The 15013-nt window shown below is 51.1% G+C and overlaps 1 protein-coding gene across 1 annotated transcript in view; it reads right to left on the reverse strand.

Moving 5' to 3' along the window:
- Positions 1 to 15013, reverse strand: part of MED27 (mediator complex subunit 27) — a 165427-nt gene that overhangs the window by 104499 nt on the left and 45915 nt on the right. Inside the window, exon 3 of the mRNA XM_037036452.1 lies at positions 3556 to 3686. Coding sequence (XP_036892347.1) covers positions 3556 to 3686 — 131 coding nt within the window. The remainder of the gene's footprint in view (positions 1 to 3555; positions 3687 to 15013) is intronic.

Here is a 15013-nt window from a genome sequence, read left to right on the forward strand (position 1 = left end):
ACGCAACAAAGCTTGCCCTCAGCAAAATACCGAGATCCTTGGGGGCGAAACAAAGCCCCGGTAATGGAGAGGAAAACCAGGCCCCTGAAGGAAGCGTGCTCACCGCCACCATTCGAGTGCCACCCGCATGGGGGCGCCTGCAATGGCGGAGCAGCCGGAGGAAGCGGCAGCCTCGAAAGGCGGAGACACAGAGAGGACGACGCAATGGCCGGGAAGAGGCACAGGCTTCGTGCGCCTCACCCTGCCCATGGTCTGCTTGCTCGGTGCACAAAGCCATGGCCACACCCTCATTTGTCACCATCTCCCAAGACAGGGCGATGTTGCCACTCTGCTCTGTCTCTCTGTGACCCCTTCTGGTCTCACGGGAAGCAGAGGGCAGGCCAAGCCTCTGCCCTTCAGGCACAGTGGCATTTACACCCCCAGAAGGACCCAGTCACCTGTGGGAGCACCGCGTGTCGTTTCCAGGGGGTGGTCTGTTTGGGAATCGGTGTGCAAGGCAGTGGAGAAAATGAGTTTTTCGGTTCAACTCCCAGATGAATCAGTGGCCACGACAAAGGCGATCTGCTGCTCAAACACTGGGTCCCCTGGACGTGCGTGCTGTCACCGTCCCTGTCACCTCCAGGGTTGGTGGTTTCTTCCCAGCAGCACCTGTCCCTGCACACGGTTTCTCTGTTCTTGTTGTTGTTGTTACTCAAACCTGAGGCAGGCCGCCCGGGAGCAGGAGTGGGACGCGCAGGCACCCTGCACTCTCGAGGCCATTGGAGCCGAGGCTGCCGCCACCAGGAGTGTGCCCATCAAAACCTTAACAATAACTTTCTCAGGATGAAAGTATTATTTTGTCTTTTTTGTTGTCTTTCTTTTTCCCAACACCTGCAACAATGTATATATTACTAGGGCCCCCTCTCTAATCACAGTTTTTATCATCCGACTAAGCCAGCGCTGTGCTGTATTGGCGTTTCTGCCCCCGATACCTGAAACAGCAGGCGGCCCGTAGCAGGCGGCCCGCAGCAGACGCTCCGTGCACACACGCCGTCTGGTGGAGACCCCGCCTGCGGGACAGTGGCCTATACAGGCTTCCAGGCTTCTCGGCGCGCGCCCGAGAGCTCAATGATGTGAAAAGGCGACAGTCAATTTTCCCAGGAAATTGGCTCCCTAGTATAGGAAATCATTTCCACGCTGTATTCTTAGCACACAATAACCACTTTTCTCTTTGAAACTCAGTGTTTTGAGAGATTTATTATAAATTTATAATGACAGTTGTGAACACCTCTCTCTTTTTTTTTTCCTGGCATGAGAACAGAGTCTGTTGATTGCCTTGCTGCTTAAAATAGTTTCTAAGTGTCCTCGTAATAGCGTGTCACCTGTAAACAGGTTTCAAGCCAATGCAAATGAACAAATGGCGAACAGATGGACTGAGTGCTGACTTTTGTCGAGAGAGAGTTCGTAGCACACACTTTCTGGCTCCGGTCTTATGGGACCATTAGAAAGTCTTTCTCTTCTTGCCCAGTGTCCTGCCTCGGCAGACAGTCCATGCAGGGAAGTGACAAGTTACAAGGCCCATTAGACTTCAGAGAGCTGGAAGTTGAGTCTCATAGAATCACCAAATCGACACACGAGACACAGCAGATTCAGGGATGTTCCCTGGGAAGCTTTCCACCGAACAGTGAAGACTCGGTCCCACCTCATTCAAAGAAGCCCCTGTCGTCTCTGAAACGCAGGGCCCTGTGTCCGCGGCAGACGAAGGAGGCTGGTTGGTCATGCTCGTCCTGTCCTGGAAGCCAACATTAATTGTGAAGAAAGCCTGAAAACCACCAAAGGGGGAGCGAAGAGTGTCCCCTGGTGAGAGACAAGGTCCCCAGGCCCTCCCTGGCCTCTCTCCATCGCACCTGCCCCGTTTCTACCTGATGTCACTGCCTCAAGGCCTGCTTTTGACAGTCCGGTTCACACTGTGTCCCCCTTCCACGCCTACATGGTCCTTTCTTTTAAGTGCCAATCATAACCAGAAATTATTGTATTGTATTGATTAATTTGTTTAGAGGTGCTTTATTTTTTATCCTCACTCAAGGACATGCTTACTGAGTTTAGAAAGAGGGTGGGGAGAAGAAACATCTATGTGAGAGAAGAACATCCATCTGTTGCCTCATATGTGACCCAGCTAAGGACTGAGCCTGCAACCCAGGCATGTGCCCTGACAGGGGATCGAACTGGCGACCATTTGGTTTACGACAGAATGGTGCTCCACCCAACTGAACCACAACAGCCAGAGCGAGGCGGTGCTTTTATTTATTTATTTATTTATTTTACTTTTCCCCAGCAAACAAAAAGCTTCAGGAAGATGGGACCACATCTGTCTCGCTCATGATTTTATCCCCAGAGCCTAAGACAGTGCCTGGCAAATAGTAGTACAATAAATATTTGCTAATCAAATAGAAAACAAATGAAGGCAAACAAGTGCGTTTCATCTGCAAACACCCCTTTGGACTGGACGCTTTTAAACGCGGTTTGTAACCAAGGGTGTAAAAGGAATATGTTTGTGTGGAAGGGCAGGAAGACACAGGGAACATGCCTGAGTCCACACCAGCCGGTGGGAGCACCACCCCTCTTAGGGGCGCATGCGTGCCGAGAGACAAGCCATTGGCAGAGACAGCTGCATCCGCCTTTCTGACTCAACGGCACTGAGAGCGCCTTGGTCCTCATCCTTGAGGGTTCCTGGTACAAAACAACCCATGGGGTAAATGAATGGATCAACTGTGGCATTTTAGTAGGAATACTCCGTGGCGGTAAAAAAAAAAAACCCCAAAACAAAAAAATAACCAACCTGGATGAGTCTAACAGATATGATGTTGATTTTTTTTAAAAAAGTGATACAAAGATTACATGTGCGATTCATTAATATGAAGTTCAAGGACAGCTAAGATGAAGAATGAAGCCGGAACAGTGTCGAATGAGGGGAGAGCGGGGGCTCGTGTGCACACTGCGAACAGGAGAGGGAACCCCAAGCAGACTTGGGCAGTGGGGGCCACGGAGCTCGATCTGGGTGGGGTCATGTGGAGGAGAACATTATCCTCCACGTAAAAAATGATCAAACCGTACACTTTATGAACCTTACAGTTCTCTCTCCTACTGAAAAAAGGGCACATGTACTCCTACTTAAGAAACTGTAAACAGAAACAAACGAGCCCAGCACCAACTCCAGTGCCAGCCTGCCCGGGTTCTGCAGGTAGCCTGCAGCTCATTCATCCCAGTGTGCTCCTCAGCTGTCCCGTTTGTCAGAAAGGACAGTTGTACTCACCCGCTGCCGCCTGCTGGGGGGATATGACAAGGAAACAATAGGCTAGGAGGAATCCTAAAGTCCCAAGTGGAAAAGTCACACACAGAACATGTCAACTATGACCTGTATTATAACTGCTTCGTGTAAGATCTATGTAAAGTGTTCCCTATGTGCCAGGCTTCTAATTTTAACAGATACTTTTTTGAAAGAAAAAATCAAACTGGCAAAAAGTAACTTTGTCAGCGAGAAGCAAACTCAAAGGAGAGCTTGCACCCGCTACTCACTGAGGCGGTAAGACCAGAGTGGTGGGCTGGGCCTTCGGCCTGCGCTTCGCCGAGACTCCCATCTGGTTAGCAGAGCGCTTCAGGGACTGTTGGTTCAGAAGGCCCGATGCCAGACCAGCGTGGTACTGCAGCTGCAGAGAACAACAAAGCAATGGGGGAAGAAAGTGAGGTTTGGGAAAGGTGGGCCAACACTTGGTACATGTCACCCCTTTGCAACATTTTAAACCACTTCAAATGTGCCTGCTAGCATTTCCCTTTCGAGGAAGGCGTTCAGGAGATGATCAGAAAACCAGGAAAAGCAACATGGACCAAGTTGCTCATCACAGCATTACATAATGATGAAGGGCGAGGCAAACCACCTACATGCCCAACCAAAGCTGGGAAATTCGTTAGATATAAAAAATAGTTTTACATCATCTTGTTGAATTGAAAAAAGAAAACAAACAGGTTATACTATGAACAGAGAAATGCTTTAAAAGGTGCTCTCTAAAATGTTAACAGAGTATTTCTAAGTCAGAGAATTAGAGTAACTTTTACTTTATTATTTACTACTATTCATATATACTTTATGTAAATGGTTTTAAAGCTGATGCCGTTTTTATAAGAAGATCCATTCATTCCTAAAGATAAATTAGTCTCGGAACTCTTGCTACTGTCGGTCGTGTCCTGCGTGTAGCTCGCGGCACCACAGGAGCCGGGAGCGTAGTGCTGCCAACAGATGGACTCGAACACCCCAGAGAGTTGGGTTCGGAAGCACCGGGCCACTGTTTTCAGTGGCTGAGATACAAGCATCAACCCTAATAAGCTCAGGAGGATATTTTACAACATATACAAATGGATACACACGCGACGAGGAGGAAGAGATTAAGAAGTTCATTTCACTCCTTGTACACATAGTGGGAATACAACAGGGGCGGGGGGGGGAGGGGGGAGGTAAGGAAGCAGCATGCTTTTAAATGGGCTCAGGGCCAGCTTTCTTTGCTTTGTTCTGGACAAACTCCTGAGCTTCAAGGTTACTTAGGTCATTTTACTTTTCTAGACCTCAATTTCTCTATTGGAAAAGAGAAGTAACTGCCTAATTCTAAACCAAGCAGGACTTTTTGAAAAGCCCACCTTGCCCTGGCTTGTGTGGCTCGGTGGATTGAGTACCGGCCTGAGAACCGAAAGGCTTCAGGCTCGAACCCCGGTCAGGCACATGCCGGGGCTGCACACCAGGTCCCCGGCTGGGGGTTGGGGGGGGGGTGCAACAGGCAACCGATGGATGTTCCTCTGGCACAGCGATGTTCCCCTCCCTCTTCTTCTCCCTCCTTTCCCATCTCTCTCTAAAATAAATCAATAAAATCTAATTATATCCAATTTGACATGTGATAGTGACTCCTATCTTCCTCTTTTAAATCCCATACTTTTGTTATTTTAGATCATAAGAGTTGTCATCAATCTGTCTATAATAAAATTATCCTTGAAAGGTATTCCAATTTTAAACAGATGTAAATAAGACATTCAAATGTGAAAATGCCAAACTAAGAATCTGGATTGGGACCATTTATAACATCTAGTATGTTTCTTCCTCCTCTCTCAAATTAAGCAAGGTCTTTCCAACGTGTATTTAGAATCAACTGAACACACAAACAGTAATCCATTCTGAAGCTCTAAATCAATTTCTTTCCCAAACGCTCTTCAAAGGACAGATTTCCTCTGCAGAGTCAGCTACATTACAGCTCATGGTAATGAGACCGGTGACCACCGTTTAAACGGGGCTGGGCCCTGGATGCAAAGGCTAATAGCGTTCTGAAAAATAAATGGCCTCACCCGCAGCCATTGGGCTGCACACAAATAGAGAAGCAAAGAAAACAAAACCAAATGAAATGATCTGCTTCTTGAAAGTGGCTATAAAATGAAGATATCCAGTCACCCAGTAAGGCCGAAATGTCTGTGTTTGGAGCATCCATATTGCTTTTTAACAGCCTCTTGATTTACGTGGTCGATTTGCGGCGGGAGCCTTATGGCTGCACAATACAGGACAAAGATATATCACATTCATAGGAAAAATGGAGCTCCTCTCAGGGTGGAAAAGGGGGGCATAATTTGGTTTTAACAACTCATCTTAGACCAATGAATTTTTGCTCAAATTTGTTTTTCTCCTACAGAGTTCTTAAATGGGAAATCGATGGAAGCAAGGGACAGTACAAGTTTGAAAGACAATGTTTCAAAATGTCAGCCACTTGGATTTCGATCTTCCCCACCAGAATTTGCAATGAGTGCAATATGCATGGGGCTTTATGGAGTTAAAGGGAAAGACAGCTTGGCAGGGGCCCCTCCTGGCTGGAGGAGTGGGCTCTCCTTCGGACTCTCCTCCGCTTTGTGTCTTATTAGGGTCCATGCAAGCTCAGCCCTTCCAGCCCTGCTGACTCTCCGAGTGGAAGAGGCCTGCTAACTGTGTGGAGTGGCAGGGTGATTTTGCCCACCTGGCAGCATTTTGAGCTTTGTTCAAACAAACAAACAAAAGAAACAGAACAGCACAAATGCATGCTAGCTACTGCCTGTCTTTGAAAGGGCTCCCTCACGCCCTCTGCCCGCTGGACAGCGCCAGCCGGAGCTGCACCAGGAATGCGCGTGTGGGTGGAAGGGCTCCTCGTCCCAAAGCCAGGCATGCCGACTCGCAGTGACTAAGCGGCATTCGTTAATCACATACCCTGCCCCGGTTTCCAGGAACACTGCTCCGACTGTCAGGATCTATAAGGGCCCATTAAATATTTACTGGACCGTCTTTATAATGGGAGAAAAGGTCAAAGTTAATAAAACTGACAGGCACTGCCTGTCCAACTGGATTTATACATTATTTAAGCAGCAAATACTCCATTCCATCCAACAGTTTAGATCCAAAAGGACTCTTGGAAAACGCTCACTCAGCCAATGGTTTTAAAACAGCAGAAGGAGTTCAGAGCTAACCCTTAAATTAACATTAGGAACTTATCATGCCCCTCAAAACACTGTCATAGGTTTTTTCAATTACAGGTTCTGTGATATTTTCTATAAAAACATATCTCAATAAACATACTTTGTTCCAAAATGTCTGTTTCAAAAGCAACGTATTAAAGTCCTAGTGCATTTTTTCTATCCAAGATCAGCTCTGCACTAACCAATGAGAATAAAATGAAAACGGGAGAAAAAATAGGTTCTGTTCTTTTACCCCCCCACACCATACAGCCGTGAGGGGCAGGGTCTGCATGGTGCGCTGGGGCGGGGTCTTCACCACGTGGTGAGTTACTGTCGGCACTGACAGCGATTTCAGGGCTCTCTGGGTTTGAGACTGTGTCTCTCAGTTCCACTTCCTGTGGTGGGCCCAGGATTTTTCTTTCAGTTCTCAGCCCAAAGCCCTTTCTAATCAATTATGTCTGCCACTTTCCTCTGTACATGTTGCACCCCAAGAGCAACAACTTCAACAACTCACAGGGATCTTGGGGAAACACAATTAAGAATTAGAAAAACCTTGATTTGCTGAGTATTTTTTATACTAAGGCTGCGTTAGTTAAATACGTGACAGTGCCAAGTGCTGCCAGGCAGGGGTCCCCGTAAACCCTACTGGCCGGACCAAGAGCCTGTGCAGTGAGAAATGACACTTGGGAAGCGAGCTCCTGGGCTCTGCCCCAAGGAGAGCCCTGTGGCCTGCAGGGCTCCCGCCCCTCCCCACAGAACAGGCGCACCCCCTCTCCCAGGATCCCCCAGCTCCGAGGTCTGACTCGTGCAGGTGCTAAAGGAGTCATGCAGGGGCTGCTTCCACCACAGGCTAGCGCAGTGCTGCCCCACAATTCCACACGAGAGGCGGCAGGCCTTGGACCCCCGGGTAGCCTGGGTCTCTACAGAACCTGTTTTTAAAGAAGTCTGAATGATCAGGGCCAAGTTCAACAAGCTTCACGATGCTTCCCATTACAAACACCACATACTGGAAGGAAATGGTAGGCAGGGAAATTATAAAAAACAGGAATCAAATGCAAAGTTTCTGACTTAAATCTTGGGTTCAGAAAATCTGACGAGCAACCGCGCCCCGCCCCCCTCCACCCCGCACCAGTCTCCTTGCTTCAAGGTTTCCACACTGTTCTAACACATGGAACAATTTCAACAACCCATCGTGATCTCCGGCCTGCTCCAAAATCGGCAAAAAATACACACGCTTTGCAATGGATGGAAGTCTGAGGACACGGAACTCCTCATGCCGGTCACATTCAGAGACCTAATTAGGCTAGAGGCTCTCGGTCAGGCCTGGGACTGCCCAGCTGGTGTGTGCTGGCCTCCCTGGGGCCCGGGCACAGCTGCTCCTTGGGCAGCACCACCTTGCCTGAGCCACAGGGCCTGAGTCCTGCTCTGAGGACACCTGGCACCCCCAAAATCTCAGAACTCCTAAGACAAATCAATTGAGGTTTGATTCGTGTCACTATGAAAATCATTACTTCCTTGTCTAGGGTTCACCAAAAACTGCTTGGGCGGGTAGGGAGGGGAAGTCTCTTAAGGCATGGTGCAATGTACTTTTAAAAGTCACTTCCTGGATAATCACCTGTAAGTTTCTAAGGAACACTAGCAAGGCACATTGATACTTCCAGGTCCAGCAGTGAAGCCTGCCAGCCAGGGAGACCCTGAAGGCAAAGACCTTGCTACTGATCACTCCGTATCTCAACAACGCCCAGGACAGCGCCCTGCACAGAGGTGATGCTGAGGAATCTGTCAGCTGATGAGTGCACCGCCAGGTGAGCACCAGTGCTCTGGCCTGGCCTGTCAACTGTAACCTGTCCAGGGGACAGAACAGCTCCCTCAGACAGTCCCCCCAGGACTGCTCTCTCGAAAAGCCGACATGCTGCTTTGCAGGTGCTCACTGTCATTACAGAGCCGGGAAGGAATCCCTTCCTCCCCTTCCTCTACCCCAAAAGCAGGTGTGTCTGATGCCTGGAGCAGACCTGTGTCCAGGTAAAGGTGCCCCCAGGGACTGCACGTGGATGACTCCACTGTCAGAGAAAGGCCTTAGAGAAGCCACCCCCATGCCACCTCCAGTCCCATTTTACACTACAGGGGATGCCAGCTGATGCCAGGGGGTGACCCAAGGTGGCACCGCTCCTCAGCTTTCCCGTAGGAAGAGTGTGCTGAGTCGCCCTGCCTGGTGGCGCTGGTTGGCACTGGTTTCCTCTGCTCCAGCAGGCAGGCCAGCGCCTCCTCCCAGACCGGGGCCCTGACCGGCTGCACTCTGTGAGCTGTGGCATCGGCATCACAGTGCTCGCTGGTTCCTGGCTGCTCCTGTCACGCCAACCTCTTCTAAGCAGTGGGGCATCGCCTCTTCTCCCTTCCTGCCCCCAGGTGCGTCTAGCACGGGGAGTCTGGGGAAGCTCTCTGGCTTACTGTTTTAGGGTTTTAAGATCATTCAGAGTTAAAAAAAAAAAATTGGAGAAAAGAAACCTAGAAAACACAGAAATCTCAATGCTGTCAGAAAACCTACACCCAGACTCAGCAGGAACACCCCCGCCCCAGCAGCTCTGACTGCTGTGTCACGGGGCGGCACACGGCTGCCTACCGGGTTTTACAGACCCCTTCCTGTCCTGGGAGTCTGCCTGTGCCGGCTGTTTTTATAGGGGTTCTCTTCGAAGAGTTGTGTAATGCACTCCGAGAGCAACAAGAAGGGATGCTATCCATGTAGTCACCTCCCTCTCGGAACAGACCAAAACAGTCCCCCCTGGCTGGGAACAGCAAACGCCAAAGCTCACAGCCCCCGTGCGAGGACACGTGATGCCTGGGTCAAGCCGCACCGGGTATGGCGGGGACGTGTGCAAGGGCCCGGGTGGGGGTGATAATTTGCAATTCTCACACAGCCCTACTCCCCCTAAACCATTAAGCTTTCAACTAGAACCAAGATTTGTACAAACCCAGGAACACTTCATCACCACGTGGAGCTGCAAAGACCTTTGCCCCTCGTTATTGAAACATGTTTTGTCGGCAGCTAATGAGAAAGAATCGTGCATCATAATAAAGCTCGGGTACTTCTTTTGAACGTAACTCGAAGGAGAGAAACAAGCAGGCCTGCCTGGTAGCATCGGTGCCAAGGAAAACAGCTACAGAAAAATACCATAAATCTAATTGCTTTACTTGGATTTTTTATCTAAACATCAGATAATGGCATTAGCGTCTTTCCTCCTTTTATCTCCTAATGCTATTTCCAAACAGCCAATATTTTTTTAAAAAGAAAAACAACCTTAGATTTGACTTTTTATGGGTAAATGATCTTTTTATCTGGTCAAAACAACATCAATAAACCATAAGAAGGAAGCCTCCAATTTATTTGCCTGTTTGTTCTCTCCGGGCCGCTGAGTTTCAGGCCTTTCAATTACTCTGCAAGCAGGACTCCAAACCAGGCCGCGCTTCCTGCTCAACAAGAGCATCACTGACGTGCTAGATGCCACCCGGGTTTCTTTGTCCCCGTACACAAATCCTCACTGTCCCAACCTCACAGGCTGCCAACGCCCCGAGGGGCAGGCAGGGGGCATGGTGGCAGTGCTCTCCCTCCCCACACAGCAGTGCTGCCTGGGGCCCTGCAGAGCCACTCCCCGGGCCACCCCAGAACCCACACCTTTATTAATAGGCCCTCCTCACAACTGGGCCCGTTTGCACCACAGCTGCACGCGTGTCACCACACGTCAGAGATGCCAGTCAGCGGGAGGAGACAGCACGTGTGTCTCTGAGCAGATTCACTAGCAAAGGGAACTGTGACTGTGGCTAAAAATGGAGGAGATGACCTTCACAGGGACAGTCTGTGAAGAGAGAAGAAGACAAAAGGAAGCAAAAAGGAAAAGCCGAGCAGCGCGCACTGAGAGAGGAGACAGAAAGGGGGACACAGGTGTCAGCGTTTCCCATCTACGGCCGGGCAGCTCGCATTCAGGCTGGGCTCCCACTGATTTGCCCACCTGGCCCTACAGGGCAGGGAACAGACTCGTGAAGACCACCTGGCCAGTAAGAAGGTGCAGGCAGGAAACTGAAAGAGGGTCAAGGCAGAAGTCTGACAACGCAGCAACGAGAGCATCCTACCAGATTATCAAAGGATGGTGACAGTGGGTGGGAACAGGCCGTCCAAAGAGGGCCACCAGCGCGGCAATCCTGTTTGCCCGTGCTCCCAGGACAGGAAGGGCTGGGCCTCACCCACCCAGCGTAATCCCCCACTCACACACTACACTCTGTTCCCAGCATACACAGAATGCGTGTTACTGACCAAGACAGAGTAAAAGGGAAGAATGCTACATCCTGGAATTGTCTTTATCCTTCACTAGAAACGCCAAGTACTAGTTTGTTTGTTTTTTTAACTCAAAAATCCGTATACATTTTTTATAGTCAGTGTTATCTTGTACTAGGTTCTGGGGTACTGCAGTGAACAGACAACCGTGCGCTCTACCAAGCGCCCCCAGTGTTTCCAGTGCCCACCCGGCACCACAGTCAGTACAGTCCGACGAACTATGTTCCCCGTGCTGTACCTGCCGGGCACCCGTTTGTTAAACACACACTCAAGGCCTGGACCAACAGTCGAAAAAGCAAAATGAGAATGCTGTCTAAAGCCTTTTCTAACATTAAAATGCTATAGTACTATAAATATTTCTCTATGAAAACTCAGTCTGAACTTGACTTCCTAGTATGAAAATCAACATTGGTAAATTTGAAATACACTTAGGAAATGCCAACATTTCACTAGTCGCCCAAAGTCTCTAACTCAGGCCGTTACCGGGGGTGGGGAAGGGCCCTCTATGAGGCCTGCTGCCTGCTCTCATTAGCTGGCACCCAGAGCTGGGCCAGACACCTGCCAGGTGTCAAATGTTCCCTGACATGCGGCCTTTATCCGAGTGTCATTCTGCCCAGACACGCCCATGGGAGGCATGGGGAAGAATGGAATATTCCCATACAGCAGATATAACCCCAAATAGTTCTTTCCCCCTCAAAAAATAACAGAAATTCTCGAACTGAGAATTAAGTTAAATGAGAACCACTGGCTGCTTCTATAGCTCGTATCTAGAGACTGAATGCTAAGCATTAGTCATCTGCCTAGCTGTCACTGAAAAGATTTCAGTCAAGAAACCAGTAAACGTGATTTTTAAAGAACGACCCACCTGATCAATATAAAATTACAATAGATTATCATCAGCTTTTTTTTGAGCAGTAAAAATAATTCCTATGTCCCAGTCAGCTCAGATTCTGGCAGAGTCTGTCTTCTCTCTTCCACCTTCCGAAGGGGTGGCGCTGCTACCAGCCTGCTTGTGCAGCCCCATCGGGGCAGCCCGCAGCAGCTCGCCTGGCCGGGGAGGCGACCGCCTGCGAATGACCTGCATCGGCCCTGCCCCTTGCTCCCGTGCACTGTGACGCAGGAAGAGGGGAAAGAGGGGCAGGCAGCACGTGCAGACAGTGCTCAGAAGGAAGGAGAAGGGGAGACAGGGCCAGGTGAGCCCTGACTCGGAAAGACACAGGACTATGATGTCAGACGGACTAGAAATAAGGGGAGGCGGGGATCAGCCACTCCTCATGGCGCCTTTGAGAACAGGGGCCAGGAAACGGAGACAGCATTTAGGAAGACGGGTTTTTCACTGGCCCTTCTTAACACTGCCTTTTCCGATCAAGAACAGGAGGACGAAAGCCTGGTGGCCGAGAGCTCCTGGGGGCGATGGGTCCAGGGTCAACTGCTGTCCTCGGCACTCTGACACGGAGAAGCAGAGGGTGAACCTGAGGCCGTGCAGCTCCCGGGGGGCAGGACGAGGTCTGCGGTCAAACAGCCCACCTGCACCACGAGCAATTCTGGACACCACCGGGTGTTTCTTCTCCCCTCTGCGCCTGTTCCTGCAGCAGCCCAAGAGGAAAAACACGCTGCTCTCACCGGGACAAAATGCTTTCCTGCTGACTGGCACACTCCCTCTGGCCTTTTCCTTCCCGCGCAGCCCCCCACGGAAGGGGGGCTGCCAGCTTCCTTTCACTGACCCCGGAGAACGTATGCAGAAGCTTTAGGCACAGGGCCCTGGGCACCACTCACACAGAGCTGGTCCTGTGCCGGTCACAAGTCTCCATCCCAGAAATTCACCTCCTCTCGGTGAGAATGCTGGCGAGGACAGACTTTCCACAGAACCAACCACAGCCATCATCTTTTCATCAACTACCGTCACCCTACACATGCCAGACAATAAACTGTAAAGGTAAGTGTAAAGGAAAAAGGAGGAAGTGACCCCGCGAGGCTGTTCAGAATGGGGCTGCCTGCAGAAGGAAGCCCCATTCGACTCTTGCACAGCTGAGGAAGCGCATCTACCGCACAGGCAGGCCTCTCGGGGCCTGGGGCTGAAACTCAGTAAAGTCCAGGACAACTGCGTGAGGGCTGTGGGGACCCTGCCGGCTCTCCAAGGGAAAGGCAACCAGGGGGTCCGGGGTCGGGGGGGCCGGGGGTGGGGGGAAGCGCCTTCTGATCCACCACGGAGGTCGTGCTTCTCCGGTGCCTACACACAACCTAGGCGCCCAGAGCATCCGCACAACCTCAAGGCAGCCAACAGTCGGGCCAGGAGGCTTCCTACACGGCAACTGGACTCGGCACTGGAAGCCCAGGCTCCTCTCCAGACCCCAGCGTCCTCGTTCCCTTCCTTCCAGGGCCACTGCAGTCCTGTTGCTGGTCTAAGTTCTGACTGACAATGTCTGCACAGGAATGTGAGAAAAGGCAAAGCAGGCATCAGCCTCCGTAATGGGATTGTCCTGTGGTAACTGTGGGACTATGATTTCTTTTGTAAGAGAGAAAAAGCAAAAAGTCATGCGTACTAACAGTGGGTTTGGGTTTGGTTTAAAACAGGTACCAGATCGGAGCAAATTCTCTACTGGTCAACACAACCCAGGTGTGATTTCTACTCTGCTTAACCTGCTGAAGAACACGGGGCACTTGCCCTGCCTGGCCGCAGGTTGGAGGGCCCTTACTGCCTCAAGCGGCCTGCGCCCTTGAGCAAGCTGCCGCATGGCGGAGCCTCGGCTCCCCCCTCCCCGGGGATGACAGCGCTCCTCGATATTGCTTGGTCGCTCTAAAAGTGACCCAGGACTTCAGTGAGCAAAGCCACACTTGAGTTCTCAGAGTCACTGAGGGTCACATACAGGGAAGTGCTGAGCCAAGTGGCTGGCATAAACACACTCGACGAATGTCAACCACGACTATGAACATGCTGAGGCTGTTGAGCCGACAACAATCAGACTGAGCTCAGGGGTAACTAAGCCAACAACTGGAAGGCCTTGCTTCTGGCAAAAATCAAAACCAAAACCCCCTTCCCTCCCCTGTCCCAGAAAACACCCTTCGCAGCGACGAGCCACTGAAAACCAGGCCTGTTTTAGAACGGACCTGAGGAAGGCTGCATGGGGCAGGCTGGACTGAAAGGGGGTGGGGCCCTGAGCAAGTGCAAGTTCCCAACTCCCACGGTGCTCCGCAGCCCTCCTCCAAATCTCCCACTTCCGCGCTGACAAACAAGCCAAACAACCAAAATGGGGACCAGCAGCCGCCAGCTCGGAGTGTCTAAGAAGGGACAGTAACAACACGGCTATCGCCAACCACCCGTCCCACACAAGGTCCCGAGAGTAGGAAGCAGTCCTCTTCAGGACCAGAAGCTTGAAAGTAGGCAACCAGTGCCCCATGCGGTGTTTCCTTTCTGTCCATGATACTCCGATAGGCTGCCTTTCCCCTTCACTAGCTGGCCTGCAAGGAGCTGAGAGAAGCTGAAGCTTGTTCAAGCCAGTCAGTCCCAAAGCCTTTCGGAACCACCTTGCGCAAGGCCGACCACTGTGCACCACAGTGTGCTTCGCTGCGTCCCTACCTGCACTGTTTTTCCTAAACCGCTGCCGCAGGGGGTCAGACGGATCTCACACCAGACCACCGGTCTAGCTAGGGGCCCACGAGGAAGTTCCGCAAAGATTCGCTTAGAACGGGGTGGCTTGATGGATGCACAGCACTGCGCCAGACCCAGACAGACATGTGAAGACACGTCCTCTGCTCTCAGAAGCAGATCTGCTTGGAACGAAAGCTCCTCAGGAGCAGCTGAGAGCCCACAGAGCGCCCTCGTCTTCACTGTACGTCCGGGTCTTCACCAGTGCCTGGGCAGCAACAAAAAACCAGCGCCATCACCACTGGCCAACAGATGCCCAGGACTCACTGTTCACTGTGAGGAGGGTGGTGCTCTGATGCACGTGAACCCATTAACCAACAGAGCCGCCCGGTGCGGTCTGCAGCACTGTCAGTACGCTCCCCAGGTGAGGGGGTGGAGGCACAGCTGGGAAGTGGCTTGCCCAAGGCCACAGAGCTCATCAGTGGCAGGGCCAGGACTGGAATCTGGGCAGTCTGGCTCCGGGGTCCCTGCTCTGTACCCACGACACTGAAGGCCTCTCCAGAACTTAGATGTTCTCAACAAGCATTTTTTAAGTAAACAAATTGTAA

This window comes from Sturnira hondurensis, unplaced genomic scaffold, assembly GCF_014824575.4.
Source record: "Sturnira hondurensis isolate 20B ecotype Veracruz unplaced genomic scaffold, ASM1482457v3 Scaffold0022908, whole genome shotgun sequence".
NCBI classification, from domain to species: domain Eukaryota; kingdom Metazoa; phylum Chordata; class Mammalia; order Chiroptera; family Phyllostomidae; genus Sturnira; species Sturnira hondurensis.